General features: G+C 40.9%; 2 protein-coding genes across 6 annotated transcripts in view; both read left to right on the forward strand.

Annotated features, from left to right (window-relative positions):
* The window catches only part of BEND5 (BEN domain containing 5), a 49,498-nt gene extending 35,621 nt beyond the window's left edge, over window positions 1–13,877 (forward strand). The window contains exons 5-7 of one of the 4 annotated variants that reach the window (XM_050961699.1): window positions 2,736–2,949; window positions 7,260–9,389; window positions 13,683–13,877. In XM_050961699.1, the coding sequence (XP_050817656.1) occupies window positions 2,736–2,949; window positions 7,260–9,389; window positions 13,683–13,840 (2,502 nt within the window). In that variant the 3' untranslated portion in view covers window positions 13,841–13,877. Of the gene's footprint in view, window positions 1–2,735; window positions 2,950–5,565; window positions 6,999–7,259; window positions 9,670–13,682 lie in introns of those variants that run through there. The other 3 variants (XM_050961700.1, XM_050961698.1, XM_050961701.1) reach the window with 3 other exon arrangements.
* AGBL4 (AGBL carboxypeptidase 4) overlaps window positions 1–25,792 on the forward strand; it is a 1,420,515-nt gene that overhangs the window by 885,522 nt on the left and 509,201 nt on the right. The window lies entirely within an intron of this gene.

Below are 25,792 nucleotides of genomic sequence, written 5' to 3' on the forward strand. Positions count from 1 at the left end.
GGGCAAAAGGCAGAACTGCAGCATGTCTGGGGCAAAACACAAAATTCTATGCCCAGTGCTGCAGAATTGCCCCAGGAGTTGAGTTCATAACATCACCCTGTGGAGCCAGGTTAGGACAGAGTGGAGCACAAAGGGCTGCTGTGGGGTTCAGAATGGCTATGGGGAGTGGAGGAGACAGACTGGAACATAGGCTTAGGAGCTAGTGGGGACGGGATGGGGGCTGCAGAGACCCATGGGGATGAGGGGTTCAGGAACGGGGAAAATGTGCCTGACTGAATGGGAGAGGCTTGGGGTCAGCCAGGGTCTTCATGGGGGAAGCTTCCCAACACCCTAATAATTGCCCCCTCCACCCCCCCAAGAAAAACCTCCCACCCACACCCAGCACCCTCCAGGTTCACTCCTAGTTGCCTTGCCTCTCCCTCAGTTCCTCTGTTACCCCTGACTCCCACAAGCCTTTTCAGTGCTTCTGACAAGTTCAGGAAATACAGTTCTGTATTGTAATTTAAATGTATTACACAAAGTTCTGTATTAATATGCCTAGTAAGGAACCTGTCTTAAAAAAAAAAAAAAAAAATTACCAGAATATTTTTTGTCCATTTTGTTAAAGACATACTTGCTGACAGATATTTTGAAATAATTACCAAAATAATTGTAACCGGCATGATTATATTATGTTGTTTTGACAAATAAAATATGCAGAATTTTGCAGAATTTTCAAATATTGTGTGCAGAATTTTTAATTTTTTGGTGCAGAATTCTCCCAGAAACAGTTATTGCAGTCCTTTCATCCCTGGAGCCTCCTGCAGTCTGCCTGCCAGCCAGTCTTGGTGGGTCTTCCATGGCTTGGCCTCTGGCCAATACACAAAGCCCAAATGAACTCCTCCTGGAGTATTAGAGTCCAATAAATAAACAGTCTATTTGCCCTTGCTGGGGTCTTCAGCCCCATCTCTGGGGTCCTTTAAATTCAGCCTTTTGTTCAGGCTCATAAACAAGCTCCATCATTTCCTTGGGGTTTATACCACTTTATCTGTGGCCAGTAGAGGAACCTGGGCCCGCCCACTACTATGAGTTCCAACACAGGAACTCTATACACAGTGGCCACATACTTTTTGATTCATTTTTTTTCTGCTTCTTCCCTTAGTGTTTTCCCATCTGGGCCCTTTAGCTTTACCCTTATCTCAGGTCCTCTCTCTCTCTCCCTCCCCCTCCCTCCCTCCCTCCATTCAAAGCAAGCTATGCAAAACACAGTCAGAAAACAAACTCTGGCTATTCAAGTTCCTTTGGCCAGGACTGCTAAGGCCAGGCAGCTCCTTTTATTTGGGTCACCAGGGCCTTGGCTGGCTGTTGCTTGCCTTTCTAGCTTTTGGAGGACCAGGTCTCTCTAGTTTCCAAAATGGCTACTCTAGAGCCTCCTCTGTGGGCAAGGTTTGCTGCTCTTTTTGTTTCAGCTTGCTGCTACTTGGATGGGGTGTAGTAGGACCACAGAGCTCCCAGCAGGGAGCCACAAAGGCCGAATACACCATGTCCAAGACACTTATAATAAAAATCATTTTCAGGCAATAGCTTGCAGTCCTAATGCAGGAAAGACTCCAGTTGAAGTCATTGAGAATTTTGATTGAACAGAGACTCAGAGGTTGGACCTATGAAATTTTAAAAATGTCTTTGCCCATTTTCAGTGAACGTAATAAGACTCTTTGCATGTGTGAGCTGTGCAATGCAGATCTTTTATGAGAAACATAGATAAAATTTTAGATAATTGAACATGAAAGATGTAAAAAAAAATCAAACTTAAGTTTACTGTTAAGACTATTTTTCCTTTTTTCATGATGTAAAAGTTTAAACAAAAATTCTCAATTTTTGTGAAAACTGAACTTGCGCTGTCACAGTACTTGTCTATTATTCCCCCTCCCACCCCCCTTTAGGATTTTGTACATATGAAAATTCTAAGGAAGGAAGCTCCTTTCTTCCTTCCCTTTTCCTTTTCCAGTATTACAGAAATATTGTTGCATTTCTCCATAAATAGTAGTTCAGTTGTAGCTATTAGGAATGGACAAACTTCATTGATGGAATTGGGTTTTGGGAAGCTTGCATGCAGTCTTCTGGGTTCAAAGGGTTAACAATTAATTGGAGTGCTGAACTCCTCCTTCCACCTCACCAACCACCACCCTTCTAATTTAAACAGGAGGCCTAATCCAGCTCCAGTTGAAGTCAACATGAGGTTTATCGCAGACTTCAGTGGGACCAGAATTTGGCCCATAGTGTGCTTCCCTCCCCACCACCTCCCAAAGCATGATTTGAGTAAATTGGGTTCTCCTGGCAAAAGGGAAGCCTGTGCTATGTACTAAGACTAGAACATTTTTCTTTTCTCTCCCCCCCCCCCCAAATTAAGCTGGCACAAGTGATTGGCTTGAATACAGTGCATATAGAGAGTACTAGATATACTTGCTAATTATAATTTTTCTCTGTCCTATTTCTGGTCCTTTTATCATAGTCTATGGGGGGGAAAAAAAGGAGTTAAGAGTAAAAGGACTAGAAAAACAAAGGAAAGTGGAAAAACAAAAAGTAAGAGTTTGGCTCAAACTTACTGACTCAGTGTTGGACAGGGTTCAAAGCTAGACAAACTGAATTTGCTTAGTCTTAATTACTATTATTATAGTACCAAATACTAGTGTTCATACAGGTGCTTGGACACTGTGGGCTAAGTTGTTGTTTTGTTTTTTACTACTGCTTTCTAGGTCCATTTGGGCAGTGGAATCTGGGTAGATGAGGAGAAATGGCACCAGCTGCAAGTAACACAAGGAGATTCAAAGTATACAAAAAACCTAGCGGTAATGATTTGGGGAACAGATGTTCTCAAGAACAGAAGCGTCACAGGAGTTGCAACCAAAAAAAAGAAAGATGCAGTTCCCAAGCCACCTCTCTCACCTCACAAATTAAGCATTGTCAGAGGTAGGTTACTTGAAAACTAGGTTCCTGCTGTGTAGTTTAAACATTAATCAGTGAGATGAAAAATGCTTCTATCTTGTGTAAAATTCATCCACTTAAACTAAAATAAGTTACTATTGCAACACAAACTGCTCCCCTCCCAGTAACACACTTGCTTCAATAGCCAGATACAGTGCAGTCTTTCAAGGGACCAGTGCTACAAGATGACTTTGGTGGAGTTCAGGGTGCTCATCCTGTCAAAGCAGGCATTTGAAGGTAGGCCCTAAATGAGCTTTGCAGACAGCACTCTCTGATAGAATTTGTTGCTAACTTACCAATGTTTTGTAATGCATGTATCACTTTTGACAAGCACTGGAATAACTTGACAACATTACAGCTATCCATGGGGAGAGAGCTTTTCATTTCTCCCATCTCTAAGATATAACTTCCTCTGGGGTGGGGCATAAAAGCCATTATTATAATATCAGTACAAATCTTCATCTCCCCTTCCAAAAACAGATGTATGACAGCTTTTCCATTTGAACCAAAGTGAATTTAGATGGGTAGAAATCAATTTTTGTCCCTAAGTTGGAATTTGAGCAAGAAATGTAGATTAATGACTCTAATTGGGCAAGAAGGATTGTCATGAGACCTCGAATGACCGTGAGCAAGCATCCCATGTGCAAGGTGCTGAAAGAGTCGGTGATTGAACTTTATTAGTCACTTAAACTAAAGGACAATCTTTTTGTATCATCATGTTTGCATTTTACACTGTCACTTCTAATAGTTGTCTTTAGTTCTACAGCAGGGGTAGGCAACCTATAGCACGGGCGCCAAAGGCGGCACACAAGCTGATTTTCAGTGGCATTCACACTGCCTGGATCCTGGCTGCTGGTCTGAGGGGCTCTGTATTTTAATTTAATTTTAAATGAAGCTTCTTTAATATTTTAAAAACCTTATTTACTTTACATACAACAATAGTTTAGTTATATATTATAGAGTTAGAGAAAGAGACCTTCTAAAAATGTTAAAACGTATTACTGGCACACGAAACCTTAAATCAGAGTGAATAAATGAAGACTCGGCACACCACTTCTGAAAGGTTGCCCACCCTCTGTTCTACAGAGTCCTCTCTCAGTTAAAACTGAGCCAATTCCCCATGGAATTTTTATCAAGATTGGGGTGTTAGCCTCTGCATTCTGCCTCCTAAAGCTCCCTGTGCCATTTCAGTGGGATATTATTCTAAATTGCTATGTAGGGTTCCTGTGAGCTGTATAAAATAGCGGCTGTATTCCAAATCAAAAGTGGCTGTATTCTGGAAGCAGGAAATATAATTTCTGTACATATAGGTTGTAAAGTGATCTTATTTCCAATTCCCTCATCCCAACTCACTCCTGTAATAGTTATACTCATTTCTTGTGCCTTGTCCTTCAGTTGAATTCTAAGAACTTTGGGGCAGGGGACCATGCTTTCTTCTATAGGTTTAGTGCCTTACTAAAGGGGCTCCATTTCTGGTGGGTGACTCATGGTGTTACCATAGCACCAGTAGTAAATTAGTGTGACATAATATCCTGGCTGTAATGAAACCACCTAGTAGCTATGACAGTCACCCACCAGCTTCTACTAGAAATGATTGGGTAAATCTCTCCAGGAGAAAAGAATGGTCACTTTAAAAAATGTAATTATTCCTGAAGATGATTAAAGCAGACTTTTATAGGTAACTGATTATAGGGTTTGTAGATCTGCTTGTTGGCTATTATTTAGTGGGTTTTTTCCCCTCAGCCTTCATACAGTGATTTGGTGAACATAGAATGCAAACATGATGGGCTTTTAGGGCAGGGACTGTGGGTGTGCTGCTTGTGAATTTACTTACATTTCTCCCAAAGGTTTCACACTGTGATGAGTGACCTTCACAGAGATTAGTCAGTCTCCAGAAGTGTGAGCTGCAGTCGTCCAGTTTCGGGCATGACAAGTTGCATAATTCCTATAAACAAGAGATGAGAAGTGTATGGGAAATCAAGGCAGGAAGCTAGAAACTTTCTCTTGATCCTCTGCCTCAAAACTTAGTTACCACTATAAACTAATTCAGCTATTTCTCCAACACGTTGGAAAGGAAGAGAGAGAGGGAAAACTTGTTTTATTTTTAAATACGCACAAAGTGCCCAGATTCTGCAGTGACAGAATAGAATAGATGGATGGATGAGCTTAGTATAAAAAGCAGGGCTTTGGAGTGGAGCCCGGAGCAGTGGAGCTGCAGGTTTTTGCCCGGAGCTGGAGTGGAGCCAGAGCACAGAAAATCTTGACTGCTTCAGTTTTTTTTTTGTTTGTTCCATTTTCAATCCAAAATGAATGATATTTAGTAAGAAAGTCATAAAGGTGCCAAAAAGTTTCAGATGATATAACAATTGATATTAACTTCTACATTACTACTTTACATAATATGTCCGTTATTCTCACTTCAGCTGAAATAAAGATTTAATGTAGAGATACAAAATTACAATGTTTTTCAGAGATGTTTTATTAAAGAATCGGATAATTATCAGACATCCGGCAACACTGCAAATTGCTCCCACCCTTGTGCCAAGGTTAGGCGAGTAGGTGCTCGCATAGATTAGTATGTGTTGATACTTCTTTTGTAAGGGTTTATCAACGAGACACGCTGAGTGCTGTGATTATGGAAAAGTGTGACTCAAGACGCAACATTTAAGATCACAAACAGGTATATCGGAAAAAAAGTTTGTTTATTGATCTATTAAGATATCGCAAGAGATTTTAACCACTTAAGCTCATTTCTCACACAGGCTCCCGTTACCAGTACATTTGTTCATTTGTACATGCTCCCATATCACTCTGGTGGACTTATTTTATATGTCATCTGTTCAGCGGTCTTTTGGTAGCGTTGTTTGTAATTTTAAATTTACTGAAAAAGTCACGTGCAGCAGGCATGTAAATATACAGTAAACATTTTGCATAAATTAGGAGTAACTTTTGTGATATATCAGGAGTGATTGGAAAATGTCCAGCACAACTTTGGGGGTGAATCCTTAGGTCATTTTAAGAAAAAACATTTGTGAACACGTCATAAAATTCTTCTTAAGGGAGCTACAGTTCCTTCAGGGAAGTGATGAAATGTTAATTTCTGATTAATATCTCAAAAACACTTTTTAATATAAAGTAATGAAATTATGTCTGTCTTAGCATTAGTATGTGCTATCATATTACATTATCCAAAATTATTTAAACCATAGGCATCCTGAACTGGCGTTTGGTCATTTTTATTTCATATTTCAAGAAAGGCTTGTCGTCGACTGCCCCTGTCTAGAGGGTAATATTATGTTCCATAATAAACGCAATAACAAAAAATTATTAATTTAAACTTTATGGTTCCAAAGTTGAAAAAGTAAGAAGTAAATTTTTTTTATAATTCTAAGCATCTAAGCGATTAAAATTTTTAAACGGTTTTCTTGGAAACGGTTAATTATACAAAATAAATTAAGAGTACTATTTTAATGCATGTTTTAGCATTAAATCATATTCCAGGGTCATATCTGTTAAATAGTCAAAGATTTACAAAATATTAAATAAAATTGGCCCATTCCCCCAGTTCACAATGCCTGTAGTTTAAATAACTTTATTTGAATGGTATATGATAGAACATTGGAAATAAACTTTAACGGGAAAGCAAATTCAAATTGCAAGCACAGTCTCTTTAGTAAAGAGAGCAAATTTCCAGAAATATGTTTCATTCATCATGCTGGAAACATACAGGATAGAGCAAAGAACAGGTTCTATCTTATATATTCTATTCAGGCTGATGAAGGAAAAATATATTTCCTAAAAATTGCTCCCTTTACTAAAGGGACTGTGCTTGCAATTTGAATCTGCTTTCCCGTTTAAAGTTTATTTTCAACCTTGTAACGTGTAGCCTCGTTACTTCCCAACAGTTAATGTTGCAGAACAGTGATAGCACATACTAATGCTGCGGCACATACTAAATTTCATTGATATATCTATATTAAAGTGTTTTTGAGAGATGAATTAAAAACTTGAAAAATATTTCAAATATTTTTACCACAAAATTTCATAAGAAAAACTAACTTGCAATTTATAAATAAATTATATTATGTATATTAAAAATACTTCATTAAAACTGCAAGAAACATGTTTTAGTATTAAAGTATATTTTATTTTATTTTTTTGTTTAAAAAAAAATTTGATCATTTTTGTCCAGAAAATCCAAAATAAATTCGAAGTACTGTAAGTGGTTAAGATATTTCAAGCAGGTACATTATAAAAAAAAAAAATGTAATGCTCTTGTTCATTGCTTTTTGAAGATTGTAGCAAGAAACATTTGGATGCAGTAGCAGCACAAGAAGATTTGGCCATGGCTTCAACAAAAAAATCAAATCTGCCCCCCATGATTGATAGCCGATTTACGGAAAAGGATCTCAATGACGTCTTTACTTTTGAATTTGAAAAGCCCAAATTTGGGCTTTTGGGAAAAGCAAAGAAGAAATCAGCAACGTGCAAGGTGGAAAAGGAAGTGAATGGTGAGTTCAAACCATGTAGCTTCAAGACAAGTGAAGCAAGTGCCGTGAAAAGTTTCAACCTTTGGCGGCATGTAAAACGTAACCATCCTGAAAACTATGCAGCTCTGGTTACCAAAAAGGACCAGGAAGATGAGGCAAAACAGAAAGCTGACGCAGCTAAACGACATTCATCTGGCTCTTTGAAAACTCCTGGAGAAAATATTTTTTGCGGAGCTTCATCTAAAAAGAAACCCAAAATTGAGCAAACAAAACTTGACTCATATTCGAAGTCCTCAAAGGTTACAGTCACCATGAATGCTAATACTTTCCGTGAAGGGCTGATGGAAATGGTTTGCTTGAGTTCAACACCACTCACTACCTTCAGGCTAAAGAACAAAGGATTCCAAAAAATTGCAGGTGAAATGGGTCGGCAGCTTGGCATTTCGACGGGGCATGATGCAGTTCATCATTTAGTTGTCAGCACAGCTGAATCTGGTCGCGAAGAGCTCAAGAAAGCTTTGGAGCAAAAATTGTGCTACCTGAAAATGGATGCAGCAACCCGTGGAAACAGAAATTTCCTTGCAATCAATGCTCAGTACTACGAAGAAGGAAAAGATAAAACTGTGGTAAAAACCTTGGACATAATCGACACTGAAGGGCGTCACAATTTTTTGTATGTGAAAAGTCAAGTAAAAGCTATTTTAGAAAAATTTGGGATTAGTGAAATGCAAGTGCTGAGCATCTGTGTTGACAATGCAGCAAACATGACGTATGCCGTCAAAAATTTCAGCGAGGACGATGAAACCATTTCTACCTCTGAGAACAGGAATGTGGACAGAACTGAAGCTATTTTGCCTGATGAAGGAACTAAAGGAATGGATGAAATCGAACTCAACATCATGGATGCTGCTGCACAATGGGTTAATGATCCTAGCCTCATACTTCCAACATGGCTTTATGAGGAAGACTCAAAAGTCCAACTGATGAGGAGTGGTATTCACACTCTTCAGTTGGCAATCTGGGATGGACTGAACAAAGAACATGCAAAGAAATTTCTGGCAAAAGTTCGACAAGTTGTTGTCAAACTACAAACCCCAAGTATTCGAAGTGTTCTGCTTGATCTTCATGGGGTAACTCAATCATTGGATACTGTGAGTTGCTGGGGTTCAACATTTGCGATGATTGATCAGCTTCTCGTTTTTCAGTCTTACTGTGAACAAATGGCTGCTGCTGGAACAAGAGAACTCAAGTTAACAAAAGCTGAATGGGACGAAGTGAAGAACCTGCGAGACCTTTTGGCAAAGCCAAACCAAACAACCATGAATCTTCAAGCTGTTAATGTAACCCCCGGAGTTTTAATGAAGGAGTGGCGAAAACTGTCAAAATTCTTGCAAGGAAATGGTGGACAGATTGCAGAAGGAATTCTATCCTCCATGCAGAAACACGAAGAGAAGCTTTTTAACAATATTCATTTTCTTGCTGGAGTTTATGTTGACCCACGGTATCGGATTCTTCTTACCTCAAGGGAAATACCAAAGGCAAAGGAAGGCCTCCTTGATATTGCTCGACGACTTGAAAAACAAAATCTGTTGCTACATTTGAACTTGGCGAAAGAGGTTGAAGAAAACAAAACACAACAAAAGGAGTCAGCAATCGAATTTGCGGTTTCTGAAAGTTCACATCCTTCAGAAATAGCAGGTTGTTCTCAAACTTCCATCTCCACTCTGAACTTGTTCGAGCGTCCATCCCTGAGATGTCTTCAACCATCACGGGGGAGTGGAGATAATTCAAGCATCAATTCTTCAGAAGATGATGACTTCGAAAAGGAATTGGATAAACAAGAGAGACACCAGCGAGTTTCTGCGATTCATAATTGTAATGAAGCATTATTCGAGAGAAACTTTTGGGAAGATTGTGAGGCGATGGAGTCTATTGGTAGGCTAAAAGTTAAGTCTGTTTTTGAGGCCATTCACAGCTACCCACACCGCATTCAGGCTGCCTGTAGAATTGCTTCAAGCATGCCAACAACTCAAGCTAGTGTAGAGCGACTGTTTTCAACTTTAAAGTTCATTTTAAATGATTTGCGGCAGCCTATGAAAGATGACTTGATTGCTGCAATAATTTTTTACAGAATGAATTATGAATGATTCTAGTTTGTATCATTGATGATATTTAAATTGTTTTAAAAGTCTGAATAAAAATGCTTTCAAAATTACAGTATGCACTTTTTTATTTGGTTAAAAATTAATTTGAGTTGGAGCACAGAGTCAGAGCGGAGGTGGAGCGGAGCAATTCAAAAATTTGATTGCTCCAAATTCCTGATAAAAAAAGATAGAGATGCTACCAACATCACTAATGGAGTGTAGGTTTTTTGTTTTTAGTGTAGTGATTTTTTTAATAGGTGGAATTTCCATTGCAATATAGCTTCAAGCAACAAGAATCCTGTTTTTCTCATTCATGATCTCTACCTAATACTCATTTACCAATTGAGAGTTATAGCCTGGCTGGTGCACCTAAATTGCGCTCTTATGTAGGTAACCTGCCTATCATCCCCCAGCACTCCCTTTATACGGGCTTAGGGGAAGATTATTAGAGGGTAGCACACTATTGCGTCTGTAGCGACAGAGAGCAGCATATTAATCTGCTGTTAGTTCACACCCTTTCCCCACCAGAACCCTCCTTCACACCCTCCTCCTCAAACTGTGGTTGGGAATGACTTACTTACATACCAGGGTCCCTTCTCTTTCCAGGGCAGATATTTGTGGAGAAACTGTAGGTTCATTATAAACAGTATCTCTTCCCCACCACAACTCTAGGTCCTCGCTTGACCTGCTCTCACCACCTCTTCAGGTTATTGCTTCCCCCATTATCACCATTCGCCCTTTGCCACACATCCCTCAAAGTGTGTCCTATAAAGTTCTCTTACTTCTACAGCTGTGGTTCTCAACTTATCACACACGGCGGACCGCATGTGTGGCCCACAATGTGTTATCTGGGCGGCAGGGGGCAGGGCAGCGGTAGCCCGGACCCTGAGCTTGAACCCCCACCATGCGGAGCTGGTTGGCTGCCCAGGCCCCCAGACCTGTGGGGCTGGCCGCCTCCCCCAGACCCCAGCAGCGGGGCTGTTCCTATCCTGGACCCATGCTGCGCGGCTGCCCTAGACCCTTTGGGGCTGGCTGGCAGACCCGAACCCCCCCCCTGTGTAGCCGTGTGGCTGCCCAGATCCCCACCACCCACCTGCCCAGACCTTTGCCATGGGAACAGCTGCCTACCACAGCCCACCCTGAACTCCATCAGGCTGGCCAGGCCAGCCAGCTGCCCTGACTCCAAACCCCTGCTGCCTGGCCCTCAGACCCCACCACGAGGCTAGCTGCCCTGACCCCGGACCCCTGTTGCAGGGCCAGCTGCCTGCTGCGGCCCACCCCTGAGGGGCAGGGCTGTCTGCCCCAACTCCAGACCCCTGCCATGTGGCTGTCCTCTGGGGCTGGGTGGCTGGCAGACCCGGATCCCCACCACCTGGAGCTGCACGGCTGCCCCAACCCTGGACTGCTGCTGCACAGCTGCCCCCACCCCGGATCCCCGCTGTGGGGATGGCTGTCGTGGCCCACCCCAGACCCCATGAGGCTTGGTGGGGATAGCCAGCTGCCAGGCCCCCATGCAGCTGCCCTGACCCCGGACCCCCACCATGCAGGGCCATGGGGCTGCTTGCCCTGGACCCCCGCCGCGTGGCTGCCCTCGTTCCTGGAGCCAGCTGCCTGCCTCGGACCCCGCTTGGGTGTGCTAGCTGTCCCAGCACCTAGAGCTTATGGGGCCAGCCGCTGCCCAGACCCCCACTGCGTGGCTGCCCCAGACACTGGTGGGAGCCCCAGATCCCTGACCAGCCACCAGCCCTAACCCCAGACTCCTACCACGCAGGGTGGGCTGGTGACCTTGGCACACTGGCAACCGTTAGCACACAGCTTGGCCCACTGAGATCTGCTTCACTATAGACCATCTCCCCATGCAGCCTGTGATACGTGTAGGCAGCATTAGGGGGTGCCAGAGCAGTTCTGCTTGCAACGTCAGGCAATCTGTGGGCCTGATATCTTCCTCTAAGTCCTGGTTATCAGCAGGGTACTGCCAATTGATGCCTAGACCAGTCCCTGAAACTTTGAAATTGATTGGATGCAGTGTTCAAAAGTTATCACAATACAGATACAGGAATGCCATGACATTGAGTGTGGGGCCTTGCTGTGCATGGCCAATGACACGGACTGTGCACCTAAACAGAGGAGTACAATTCTCTCTTACACACCTGTGCAGACTACCTGAATCTCAGATCCAGTTGTGTAGGAGACAGTGTGGCAATTCATCTACTTACTCCCTCCACGTAGCCGGACGACAAGGAATGGGTGGACTCCCATCTCACCCATCAGTAGCTAAACCAGCAGCCTTATATATACCGGCAGTAAATTACTCCCCCTTGTAGCCCTCTGGGGGGCGGACAGGAAGGAAGTAGGGGAGGAATTGTGTCTCATGGGGTATGTCTGAGTCCCAGTGACTCCTAGGGACACTTATGAATTGATACAACTTACACATCACCCCTTGCTCAGGGCTGTGGTAAAGTCACAGTATTGTCTGTATTTATGTGGTAGGTCCCTTGGGCAGAAACCCCCTTTTTGTTACAAATAGTTCAGTGGTATACTACTGACGTTTCTATAGTGATGGAATATTCTGCCTTGAGCACGATGAAACTGTCAGTGTTTCAGTTAATTCCCCCATTGTTTGCCACATTATTTCAAATAATATTTTACTGCCTATCGGCATCCCAGTGATCAGTCTGCCTGCCAATTGGTTTTGTTTAGTAATAGCCAATAAATTTTCCAGTGAAGAGTCCATAAAATTCACATTGTTTCAGATGTTTTCACCATTTTCTAGTCCGAGAATAGTTTGTTTAAAATACATGTTAAAAAGACAGAATTAGCCCTTAAGGTGGCTAACATCTCTTGCTGCTTAAAAATCCCTACAGTGTAGTATATAATACAGAAGTTATAAAAAGTCTGATGCCCGAGCACTGTTATAAACCTTGTTAATGCAAAATATAACCTTTCATAAAACTTCTGAGCAGCTTCAAAATGAGCTACAAAGCATTAATTTTGATAACTTTTTAATATGATGCATTAGCAACATTATAAAACTTGTTAATTAAGCAATAATCTCTATAGCTTTCTAGTATGTGAAGCAATAGATGGCTGCTAAAATTGATTACTAGCCAAAGCAAAGCAGAGACTGTTTAATCAATCTTGGAAGATATTTATTACTAGTAGCCTGTCCCGCAATAGAAATTATTTCAATTATAAAACATAACAAAATGCACACCGGATTTTAAGGAGCTGAAAGTAGGGAGCTATCTCTCTGATTCGTTGCAGAAAAACATTAGATCTTGCAACTTGCTAAGTGCCATCTGGGGATGGTAGAGAGTGGTCTCAGCTCCCACGGACCTCATTGATTTGATTTTATTATTATTTTGTATTTATATTCCAGTAGAACAGAGCCCACAATATGCAAAGTACTGCCCCAAATCAAAGCAAGATGGCTTCCACCCCAATCTATTAAACCAACAACATGCAAATGGTTGGGAAGAGATGTAGAACCAAGATATAGCCATATTAATGTATACTACATTTTTTAAAAAAATGTGAAATAAATGTCCCGTATCTCCTACTGCTGCTCCTCCTAACCACTATTATTTGGCTAATGTCTTGTAGGTGTGACGCTAGAAGTGACTTGAAGGAGGAAAGGGTAGTGGCCTGACAGATCATTTTCAGTAAGGGTGTTCCATGTCGTCTGGAAGAAAGCTCTAAGACTGTTCTGGGAGATGTGGACAAATGAAGGGGTTAAGGTTGGCATTGATGACAGAGAGGGTAGGAGTGACACCATATGAGTTTGGATTTATCCCCATTTCTACTCATGAGGCCAGTGAAATATCATAACTTGTGAACTTATTGTGCCCTACAAAGATTCAAACATGGCAAGCCTAAACTTGTGCCAGATAAAAGGGACCAAACCAATGAATCGGAGAACCCTTTTATTGTACAATAGAACACTGAATTAAAAAAATATACAAGTTGCTTATGAAGTGCTGGCTCTGTAGTACCTTGAGCATGTTTTATTTGCTGTGCTGATTTCCAGCCCAGGGCTAAATTCTTTTCTTAAAAATAACTGCTGTTCTCTTACCTTTTTCCCTAGAATGTTTGTATGACAGAATAGCACAAGAAACTGTGGATGAAACTGAAATTGCACAGAGACTCTCCAAAGTCAACAAATACATCTGTGAAAAAATCATGGATATCAATAAATCATGTAAAAATGAAGAAAGGAGGGAAGCAAAGTACAATTTGCAATAAATTTTGGATTTTTAATAAAGTCTTAGTGTTTTACTTATGTCGTCGTCTTGATTTGTGTGGCATTTTTGCTGATGCGACTGAACTGACTTTGTGTGGATCTCTTTCTGAAATGTTGATGTATTTTTAAGAAGTTTTGTAAAATGGCTAGATATGTAACCAGCTTTAAAAGTGATTTCAGATATAGAATCATAAAAATGTAGGACTGGAAGGGCCCTTGGTAGGTCCTCTAGTCCAGTCCCGTGCACGGAGACAAGGCTAAGTATTATCTAGAAGACTATCCCTGACAGGTGTTTATCTTAACCTCCAGTGACTGAGATTTCACCATCTCCCTAGGTAATTTGTTCCAGTGCTTAATTACTCCTGCAGTTAGGAAGTTTTACCTAAAACCAAGTAAGCCCATCACTTGTCCGGTCCTCTATGGATAAGGAGAACAATTGATCACCCTCCTCTTTTATAACAACTTTTATAAAGTTGAAGACTTATCCTGTGTCTCCCCACTTTCTCTTTTCCAGACTAAACAAACCCAATTTTTCAGTCTTTCCCCACAGTTCATGGTTTCGAGACCTTTAAGCCTTATTTGTTCTCCAGATTATCTCCAGTTTTTCCACATCTTCCTTGAAGTGAGGTGCCCAGAACTGGACACTATTCCAGAACCTTATGAGTGCTGAGTAGAGTGGAAAAATTACTGCTTGTGTCTTCCTTACAACACTCCAGCTAATGCATCCCAGAATGATGTTTGCTTCTTTTGCTACATTATATTGTTTCATATTTAGTTTGTGATCCACTATAAGCTCCAGAATCTTTTTATGCAGTACCCTTTCCTAAACAGTCATTTCCCATTTTATATTTGTGCAATTGATTATTCCTTCTGAAGTGTAATACTTTGCATTTATCCATATTGAATTTCATCCTATTTCAGACCATTTCTCCAGTTTGTCAAAATCATTTTGAGTTCTAATCCTGTCCTCCAAAGCACTTGCTACCCGTCCTGGCTTTGTATCATCCACAAACTTTATAAACGTACACTCTGCTGTTATCTAAATCATTAATGAAAATATTGAATAGAACCAGACTGAACACAGATCTCTGCCCATCCCCACTTGATAGGCCCTTCAAGCTTAATGGCAAGCCATTAACTTCTCTCTGAGTACAGTTTGCACACATCTTATAGTAGGTTTGTCCAGGCTACATTTCCTTAGTTTGCTTATGAGAAGGTCATGTGAGAACATATTAAAAGTCTTAATAAATAGCGCAAGTCGATTAACTAATACATTAGTCCATTAAATAGTGAAAGCTCAAAGGAGAGTGAAACTCCCAAGTTGTTCCAATGCACTGCAACATGCCAACTGCAGTTCTGCATAGGTTGTGATTCTGAAAACAGTGACCTGCATTTTTGTTCTAGTGAAGTCTGTGGGATGCTACATGGACAAATCTCTATGCAGGATCTGAGCCATAGTAAACCTCTGCTTAAAGTGAAGTTCTGGTGAAAAGAAGAAGAAAAACTCCTTACTGTAAGAAAGTTTCACTGTACTTTGCAGTGTTCTTTCCTGAAACTGCCTATAAATTTGCTTGCTTTTATGATCTTTTGTTTCTATTTTAGTATATTTAGTCTAGAGCAGCTAAACAGTGCTCCCTTAAAACCTATCTTGACCAACTGGGTCACCATTAGTTTCAGTTTAAAAAAACAAAAACAACAACAACAAAAAACCCCCCACAACTCAAAACTTTTCTCCAAGTTTTTGTATGTGAATGAATTGTGAACATTTCTAACAGGAACGCGATCTTTTCGGACATAAGGGAAACTTTCAGATAGAAAATATTATATTTATGCAACCTCTTCAGAAGATGTGTTACAATTACTCTTGGAGCACTACATTCTTAATGGTATTTATATTTCTTTTATGAACATATTAAACAGTAATAGAGCATATAAAGATTCTGTATGCAAGAAAAATGTGTAATAGAAAAAGAAGATCTAGTACTAATTGTGTTGAGTCCATAAATGAGCTGTGGAACTATTTGAACACAAGCTTAAGCATCTAGAGAACTTATTTTCTGGATTGGAGTCAGGCTTATGACACACAATCAAAGAAATACTTGCTTGTGGCATGACCGAATGACCCCTTAATGGCTGTAACTGGATGAAATCAACGTCTTCTAGTGTGTCTTGTTTCATGCATGGGATTTAGGATTAGAGAAGAATTTAAATCCTGCAAATCCATAAACAACTGAGCAATCTAGAAGATAGTGTCTAACTGATAGCACTTCTATAAAACTGTGTTTACAAAAGTATGGTTATCAATAAGTGTGCAGCGTTGGAGCAGTCAGTCTCAGGGTATGAGCTTTGCAGTGTCAGCACTAACTTTCTCACTCAGGTGTGAAAAAAACACTTCCCCCCCCCCTCACATGCTCCCCCAAGTGTTACAAGTTTCTGCACTTTAAAGTGGCAGTGTAGACAGTGCACCAGCACTGGGAGCCGTGCTGGTAGCTACTCCCTTCATGGAGGTGGGTTTTTTAATAGCGCTCTCCCAGCGCTGGTGCCGTAACTACACAGCCATGTTAAATGCTGCTGCAGCAGACAAATTTCATGCAGGATAGGTCCATCAATGGCTATTAGCTAGGAATGGTGTCCCTAGCCTCTGTTTGCCAGAAGCTGGGAATGGGTGACAGGGGATGGATCACTTGGTGATTACCTGTTCTGTTCATTCTCTCTGGGGCACCTGGCACTGTCGGAAGACAGGATACTGGGCTATATGGACCCTGGGTCTGACCCAGTAGGGCCATTCCTATGTAGTGAAGACATGATCTTAGAAAGACATGGTGGGTGAGGTAATACCTTTAATTGGACCAACTTCTGTTGGTGAGAGAGAAGTCTTTGAGCTCCATAGAGCTCTTCCTCAGGTCTGGAAAAGATCAAGTATGACAGCTAAATGCACGGTTGAGCAGCTAGGTTGGCATACTAATTACGTATTGCTGTGACCATTGAAGGTGAAGTTGTCCCTGAACACTCCAGTAGTCATAGGACTAACGGGGGTTAGTGGGTTACAAATTGTTGTCATAAGCCATAAATACAATATTTAGACCATGATTTTTAGTGTCTAGCAAAGTTATGAATTTAAGCTCCCAGGCTTGTATTTTCAATATGTTGTGCGGGTTTCTGTTGAGTATGAGGACTGAGAGGTCAGATATAAAGTGATCACTTTGTGAAGAGTATTCACCACAGATGATAGGGTAGATTTTTTTTTTCTTTTGGTCTTTTGTCAGATTTTTCTGTAACCCACTAACCCCCCTTTTTGTCATATGACTGCAGGAATGTTAAGGGACCACTTCACTTGAATGCTCCCTTAGAATATGTGCTAACTACTTATGCTAAACTATCTGTCTGATCTTGTATTTAGCTGTGACACCCTGAGTACCTTTCCCAGACTGAAAGAAGACCTCTGTGTAACTGGAAAGCTTGTCTCTCTCACCAACAGAAGTTGGTCCAATAAAAGACACCCACCTTGGTTATCAATAAGTCAATTCACTAATTTGAGTGTCAGCACCCTTTCTTCCCAAAAAATCTGCTTTTGGTAGTTTTGGGATGCTTACAAAGCCTTGTCTTCTTCTTTTAAACACTTGAGTACTGACAGGTTAAGCCATATTGTTCATTCCTATTGAAACTGTCTATATGTATTGGGATAATTTGAAAGTAGCATTACAGGGATTCTTCTAGGGGATTATAAGGAAAAATTAAATAGACAAATGAAACATGGTTCAGTGGATGCATTATAAACCAAAATAATGTGGTATAGTGCTATAAGAGCACTCATTTAAGTGCTTTGTTGGATCAGTGCCGAAGTATTTATAATTCGTGCATTCTGAGTGTCGAGCCCATTCCATGTAATTTTCAGAGTTCTAAAATACAAATATAAACATTCCAGTTCTTTTGTTGTCTTTAGAAGTGCTATAATTACACAGAAAAAGGTATGGAACTAAGTATTAGCCTAAAAGCATCACTATTCCAGACAGAACTTAAATGCTTTCCTGAACTGGGGTGCTAAGTAGGAAAGAACTGTGTTTCTACTATCAGCATATGTTTCAATTATTTTTTTTTAATTAAAGAGCAAAATAGAGATAAAGTTAGAGAAACAATAGTGAACTGGGTTCCACTTTTCTGGCAAATAAACATGAATTGATCTTTAAAAAAGCCCTTTAGGCTTAGAGAAAATTTGTCATTCCCTCTCCCTCTCCTTCCTGCTACTCCTGGATCTGTCAAACACTGTACTGCTAATATAATTCCACTGTAACATTCTTTAATAAGATGATTCTACTCTCCTTGAAAGATGAATATAGGCTAAGCTTATTTGAGGCAATATTTTGTGAAGCCTGGGAAAAGTAGATTTAGTGCTGAATCAAAGATTAGGGCTGTAGTCTGGCTCCCCAAAAATCAGAGATTCAAAGTTTGTATGAGGGTATGGCTATACTTGAAACTTCAAAGCGCTGCCGCGTACTCCACATCCTCATGGGGTTTAGCTTGCGGCTCCCAGCGCTGCGGCACTGTTTACACTGGCGCTTTACAGCTCTGTATCTTGCAGCGCTCGGGGGGGTTGTTTTTCACATCCCTGAGCGAGCAAGTTGCAGCGCTGTAAAGTGCCAGTGTAGCCAAGGCCTGAATAACTAGCACCAGCATCCTAATAAAGCTTTTTCTAGACAAACTTAGCATATCAGACACTCTTCTGCACACTGCTCAAGAATTCAAACTATTCAGAGGAAAGATCTCTGAAGATTTCAGTCCACTGTTCTGTGCCGACAGCATCTACCACCCTAGGTTCAAGGAGCTTTCTGCTACATGCATTAAAGCACCTGGATGGTGCAAAGAGGTTCACTTCTAAAGTAAACACTGTGTATCACTGGGAACGGCTAGCTAACATGGGTTGAGTTAAATTGTACAGCTGCCATTTACTGTTAAATTAGAACCAATTGAAGTTTTGTTATCGGTTGATGTTAAATAAGTTGGGCATTCTGAAGGCAGTACCTTCCAATAATGTGTTATTTTTAATGCTATGCATTTTTCTGGAAACAAGCTTTTCTAATAATGGACTGGTTTCATGCACTTTGTAATTTGAAACTAAGGGTATGGAAGGCTTTATTGTGAACAGTAATCCTGTACAAACAATTCCTTTGATCGGTATCCATTCTTTACCTCTTCCTTTGAAACAGTATAAAGCACAGATAGGCTTTTCTCTACTTTATTTGTTGTTTCAAGTAGGCAAAGCTGTCATATAACTCTACAGAATTACCCACCAATGGAAAAGCATATACATTTGTACTCCTGAATGAGGCACATTTTTCTGAATTAGAATGTTGATTGCTAGATTTACTGTAAATTTAATGTCAATATTTTTCTATTGCAGCTGCCAATCTAGTAAATGTTTTAACTCTTCCATAATCCAACCCAGCTTTGTGCAGCGTTAGTACCATCAGTGTGGTGGTAGTACCACAATGTGTGCGACACATTGATTTCTAGTTTTTGCAAGGCTGATGCCTGCAAACTTTTCCCAGTCACCCTATATACTTGATGTTTTATAACACTCAGGCAGATATAGTGGACACAGTTACAGAATTTTGACCTGAAATGATAGGATTTTATTAAACTCCATGGCAGCTCTAACCTTCTGAGGTTAGCACTGTGCTATCATTTGATAGTGTAAACTTGGACTTGTAAATATCAAAAGGAAAAAAAAAAAACACTTCAAAGGGACCAAGTTTTATATTGTTCTGGAGATCAGTGCAAACTGTTTACCTTCTTTTCTCAAAGGGAGAACAGAGTATTGTTACATAAATGATCTCAGTTCTTTGTTGCCACACATTACAAATGATAGCAGTAATATTCATGACCTGATCCATAATGAAGTGCCTCTGGCATTCTCGCAAAGGAGAAAGATTAGAGCTAACAAAAAGGGCTTTATTTTCCATTAATGATTTTATAAGGGAAATGAACTATTATATTAAAGGAGAGAATCCAAACAGATTTTAATACCTCACTCATTTATACAAAATGCCTATCAACTCAATTAAAAAGAGCAGGGGAAAAAAGCTTTTGTCAGATCTGCCTGTTATAGACAGGTTTGGCTTTAGTGATGCTTTACGGAGATGGAAGATTTTTTTAATACAGTCAGTCTAGAATTATTGTATTTATTTAGTCATGTGAAAGCAACTGTCAATTGAAGCAGCTTGTTATATTGCATCTGGACAGCCAGTGAGCTTGACTGTCAAATCAAAGTGCAGTTCCCCTGCAGGAAGCAATTTCATTGCACTGCAACTTTGATGCTGTATCTGATGGGATAACTGTGCTACTCCTTTGTTGTCTTAAGTGTAGATTATTGTCCTATCAGAAGTTCTAAGTAGCAATAAATTGAGCTATATTAAGTCCAGGCTTTTTCGGTGGGACTTAATAATGAGATTTCAAGATCATTAGACTATGATCAGCCAAAATGTGGGGACTTTTAAAAATAAAACTGTTAAGCACAGATCACTATTTAAAATAATGTTTGTCTTGACAAATTAATGGAGAGTGAGGATATTTTGAATTAATGCTGTCGCGTTAGCCTTAAACTCAATTATATCTAAACAGTGTTAATCTCAGGTAGTAGCAATATTCACTGATATTGGCTAGAATTAATTGTGTAGATGCAATGAACAAGCTATGCTATCTTATAGCCTGCTCGTACCCAGTTTAAGTAACCTGGCATGGAACTCTGTCTCCTGGTCTGATCCTACTCCCATGAAAATCAATTGCAAAACTCCTATTGACTTCAGTGGGGTAGGTAGGATCGAGCCATCAGTTGGAGAACGCTAGGTACTCTGTCACTTATCAAGGGCTGGTTTCAAGTCTACATGTGCCAGCTGGCAACCAGAATTTTCTTCCTTTGCTGGGCTTGTATCAACCATAGCATAAACTTAACATAGTGGGGTGTGTTTTACTGAATTTCTTTCTAGTTGTTCTTTGTAGTGTAATGTGACATTATTCTGATGATATGATCTGTTTAGCTCTGTACTGGAAACATTTAGTTTCTTTTAGACATTAAAAATCACTTTAATTAGAGGCATATGTGAAAAATGCAAAAATCCTGAAATCATGGTTTTTCAAATATTGAAAAGTCCAATTTTGTGGACTATTTTTGAATGAAACATTTCGAACTAAAATTTATTCACATAGGACATATGCAGAAATCTGCAAGTTTTCAGTGAGAGAGTGGCCATATTTCAGAAATATCCTGGAAAATGAAATGTGTGGTTCCTCAGAATAGATTGATGAAAGATTTCATATGAAATTTTGAGTATTTGTTCCTTCTTTCATGCCTCTGGATCACTTGATGATTCCTTGTTCTGTTCATTCCCTCTGGGGCACCTGGCATTGGTCACTATCAGAAGACAGAATATGGGGCTAGATGGACCTTTGGTCTGACCCCATATGGCCATTCTTATGTTCATAACTATGTCGCTCAGGGCTATGAAAACTTTCACAACCCATGTTATATAATTAAATTGACCTAAGCCCTAGTTTAGATGCTGCTAGGCTGACAGAAGACTTCTGCCACTGACCTACATACCGCCTATCAGAGAGGTGGATTCACTGCAGCGATGGAAGAACCTCCTCCATCGCTGTAGTGTTTACACTGCAGTGCTTCGAGTGTACTTGATGAAGTCATAACAGCATCAATCAACTTAATTTTTGTAATTTTTTCATCAACAGCATTGTGGAATTGTGAGGTGATGATTCATACAATGTTGAGACAATACAAATGTTACCAAGTGCAGCTATTGTATATTTCATGCTTAGTGGATAATTTTTAAATTTTACTATGTTGGACATTTAAAATGATTTTTCCACATTAGGCTTCCTAAAGACAATGAATTGGACTTACATTCATTTTTTAATAACTACTCATATTTTATATACTTGGCTGGTCATTTGCTTTAGCACTTTGCAAAACACACACAGAAATAATTGTGAGTCAGAACTTTCCACCTAATTTCCACGTGTGTAATCCTGCAAGTCAGTCATGCTTTTTGTTTGGGACACCAATCTGTTGCTATGGAAATGAAAATTATGTAAACCATAATCCCACAACGGTGGCATCCATTGATCCTGCAGTGATGTCATAACGTAACTCAATGTAGAGGCGAAGACAAGTCAAAGGTCATCGTATAGCTTTGATAATTAGCAAACACAGCCACAAATGGAAAAATATTTAAAAGTTTAAAGAATTTTTGCTTAAAGCCTTACATTTAGAAAGGTTTTTCTACTTAGTACATGGTTTCTTAAATCTTTCTCCACACATTGCAGGCAACGATGTGACATTCTTTCATGTTCTTGTCACCTATTATCTGAAACCATTTGTAGCATTCAAAAAACAAAACAAAACATCCCAATCAATCAAAAACAAAGAAACAAACAACAACCCACACACATTAGGCTGTTTGCTTTTATGATAAATTTCAATCTGATCTGATTTCAAATTCTTGAGAGGTTACACCATGAAAATTCAATGAAGACTATGAAAAACAGCTTGACTTTTGCTATAGTGTAACAGTGTTACAGGTAGTATGAAATATACTACACAGGAAATGTATAGTCATTGGTAATTGTGTATCTTTCACTTTTTAATGAGCTATTGTACATTTAGTGCCTCTAGAAGAAGAAACATGTTTGTTGTGTTGGACAGAGCTTATTACCAATGGTAATGATAATGATTTCTCTGTGAATGACTTTGTCAGGGAGTCCCAGTGAATGAGAGAAATGTAAAGGAAGAGTACTAGAAAGAAGTATGTGTTGGCAGTACTCTCTTAGGGCTGGTCTACATTACGGGGGGAAATCGATCTTAGATACGCAACTTCAGCTACGTGAATAACGTAGCTGAAGTCGAATATCTAAGATCGGATTACTCACCCATCCTCACCGCGTGGGATCGATGTCCGCGGCTCCCCCTGTCGATTCCGCAACTCCATTGGGGTTGGTGGAGTTCCGGAATCAATATAAGCACGCTCGGGGATTGATATATCGCTTCTAGATGAGACACGATATATCGATCTCTGAGCAATCGATTTTAACCCGCCGATAGGGCGGGTAGTCTAGACGTAGCCTTACTAATGTACCAGAACCCAAAGCGTCAAATCCATAAAGCTTGCACAGTGTGACTTCATTAGCAAAAAAGTACTACATTGAAAATTATGGTCAATCAGGTTGGATCTTGCTTATTTAAGCCAAAATTTCATTGAGAATTTGCCTGTTGTGTTTTTTTAAAATATATTGAATGCTAATTTAATTGAAAAAGGTATTGTATTTACAATTTGCTTTGCCTGTTTTATTTGATCTTTTTAGCAAAGGGACGTTTTAATGAGAAATACCTGTGTAAATAATGTTTGAAGTTGAGAGTTCCAGCTAGTCAACAGTTTAAATGGTTTTACATTTGAACATGTCTAAATAGACTATTTTAATGCAGTAGTTTCAGTACTTTGGAATCTGTATGTTCAAGACTGGATTAAGGCAACCTGGGGCCTTAGGTGCACACAGTTTCCACCCCTACAGCTCTGACCCCCGCCCCATGGATCCTCCCCCATTTGCAAGAGCAGTGGCCAGGGCTCCTCCTCTTCCAAAGAGATAGGGGTTGGCAGAAGGGTGTGGATGTCCAGCACTCTCACCTCTGTGGCTGGAGTGTATCTGCTTGGGTGAGTAGGCCAGGCTCACTGTCTTCTTCTCTCTTGCCACATACCATGTCCTTTGGAGTGGTGGCAGGGACCCACAGAAAAATGGCTCTTGGAATTATCATCTCTGAATTTTTTCCTCCAGAACAACTGCTGTAAGGTGATTTAGGCTCCTGTGAGCATAACTTAGTTTTTAAAATGGGGTTTAGGCTCCTAAAGCAGTTAGGCACTTTGGAATATTTTACCTGTAGGCTCTTTGCAGATTTAGCAGACATTGTTGCATCAGTTAAACTCAGTTCATATTGCCAGATTTTCTTTTCTCAGCCACAAGGGCTAGAAAATTCTTTTTTTTTCAGATGAAAGCTTAGACTCTGATGTGATCATCATTCCAAGAGCTGGGGCTCTCAGCTAGTGTTGCCAGACATCCAGTTTTTGACTGGATCGTCCGGTCGAAAAGGGATCCTGGTGGCTCTGGTCAGCACCGCTGACCGGGCCTTTAAAAGTCCGGTTGGCAGTGCTGCGAGGCTAAGGCAGGCTAGTGCCTACCTGTCCTGGCACCATGCTGCACCCCAGAAGCAATCAGCAGGTCTGGCTCCTAGGGGCCATGGGGCTCTGCGCACTGTCCGTGCCCCAAGTGCTGACTCCGCACTCCCATTGGCCGGGAACTGTGGCCAATGGGATCTGGAGGGGGCGGTGCCTGCAGGCACCTCCTGGTCCCCCGCTTAGGATCTGGACCTGCTGGCTGGGAGCACTACTAACTGGGAGTCGCCTGTGGTAAGCCTTCACCCCAGCCATGAGCCCCCTCTTCATCACCGGACCCGCCCCAGAGCCTGTACCCCCTCCTGCACTCCAATCCCCTGCCTCAACCCATGGCCTCCTCCCACATTCTGAATCCCTGGGCCCCACCCCCCAGCCTGGAACCCCCTCTTTTACCCCAAACCCCTCATCCCCAGAGCCCACACCCCCAGACAGAGTCCTCACCCTCTCCCACACCCCAGCTCCCTGCCCCAGCCCAGAGCCTCCTCCCACACCCTGAACCTCTCATTTCTGGCTCCACCCTGGAGCCCACACCCCCGGCTAGAGGCGTCACCCCCTCCTGCACCCTAACTCCCTGCCTATCATAACCTTAGTCCCAGATTTGGACCTTAGCGTCCAAAATATGGGGGTTAGCATGAAAACCTCCAAGCTTAGTTACCAGCTTGGACCTGGTACTTGCTGCCACCACCCAAAAAATTAGAGTGTTTTGGGGCACTCTGGTCCCCCTGAAAAACCTTCCCTGGGGACCCCAAGACCCAAATCCCTTGAGTCTCACAACAAAGGGAAATAATCCTTTTTCCCTTCCCCCCTCCAGGTGCTCCTGAAGAGATACACAGACACAAGCTCTGTGAAACTACACAGAGACTCCCCCCTCTCTGTTCCCAATCCTGGAAACAAAAAGTACTTTCCTATTCCCCCAGAGGGAATGCAAAATCAGGCTAGCAATCCAACACACAGATCTCCCCGATTTCTTCCTCCCACCAATTCCCTGGTGAGTACAGACTCAATTTCCCTGAAGTAAAGAAAACTTCAACAGGTCTTAAAAGAAAGCTTTATATAAAAAGAAAGAAAAATACATACAACTGTGCTCTCTGTATTAAGATGATACAACACAGGGTCAATTGCTTAAAAGAATATTGAATAAACAGCCTTATTCAAAAAGAAGACAAATCAAAGCACTCCAGCACTTATATTCATGCAAATACCAAAGAAAAGAAACCATATAACTTACTATCTGATCTCTTTGTCCTTACACTTAGAAACAGAAGACTAGAAAGCAGAACTACTTCTCCAAAGCTCAGAGAAAGCAGGCAGACAGACAAAAGACCTCAGACACACAATTCCCTCCACCCAAAGTTGAAAAAATCCGGTTTCCTGATTGGTCCTCTGGTCAGGTGCTTCAGGTGAAAGAGACATTAACCCTTAGCTATCTGTTTATGACACGCCCCCCAAATAGCAGACAGTGGGGATGCTCACTGGCGGCGATTTCCTTCTAGAACTTGAAAATAAACAGATTAATACAACACATACACCTTTACATATACTCCTAAGTATATAACTAACAGACTTCTACATTTTAAGAACACTTTTTAACTACTGAATTCTGGGAAACTCTCACGGGAGAGAGCATCAGCAACTTTGTTAGAAGCTCCTGTGATGTGTTGAATTTCAAAATCAAAATCTTGGAGAGCTAAACTCCAACGAAGAAGTTTCTTGTTGTTCCCC

This window comes from Gopherus flavomarginatus, chromosome 7 (genome assembly GCF_025201925.1).
Source record: "Gopherus flavomarginatus isolate rGopFla2 chromosome 7, rGopFla2.mat.asm, whole genome shotgun sequence".
NCBI lineage: Eukaryota > Metazoa > Chordata > Testudines > Testudinidae > Gopherus > Gopherus flavomarginatus.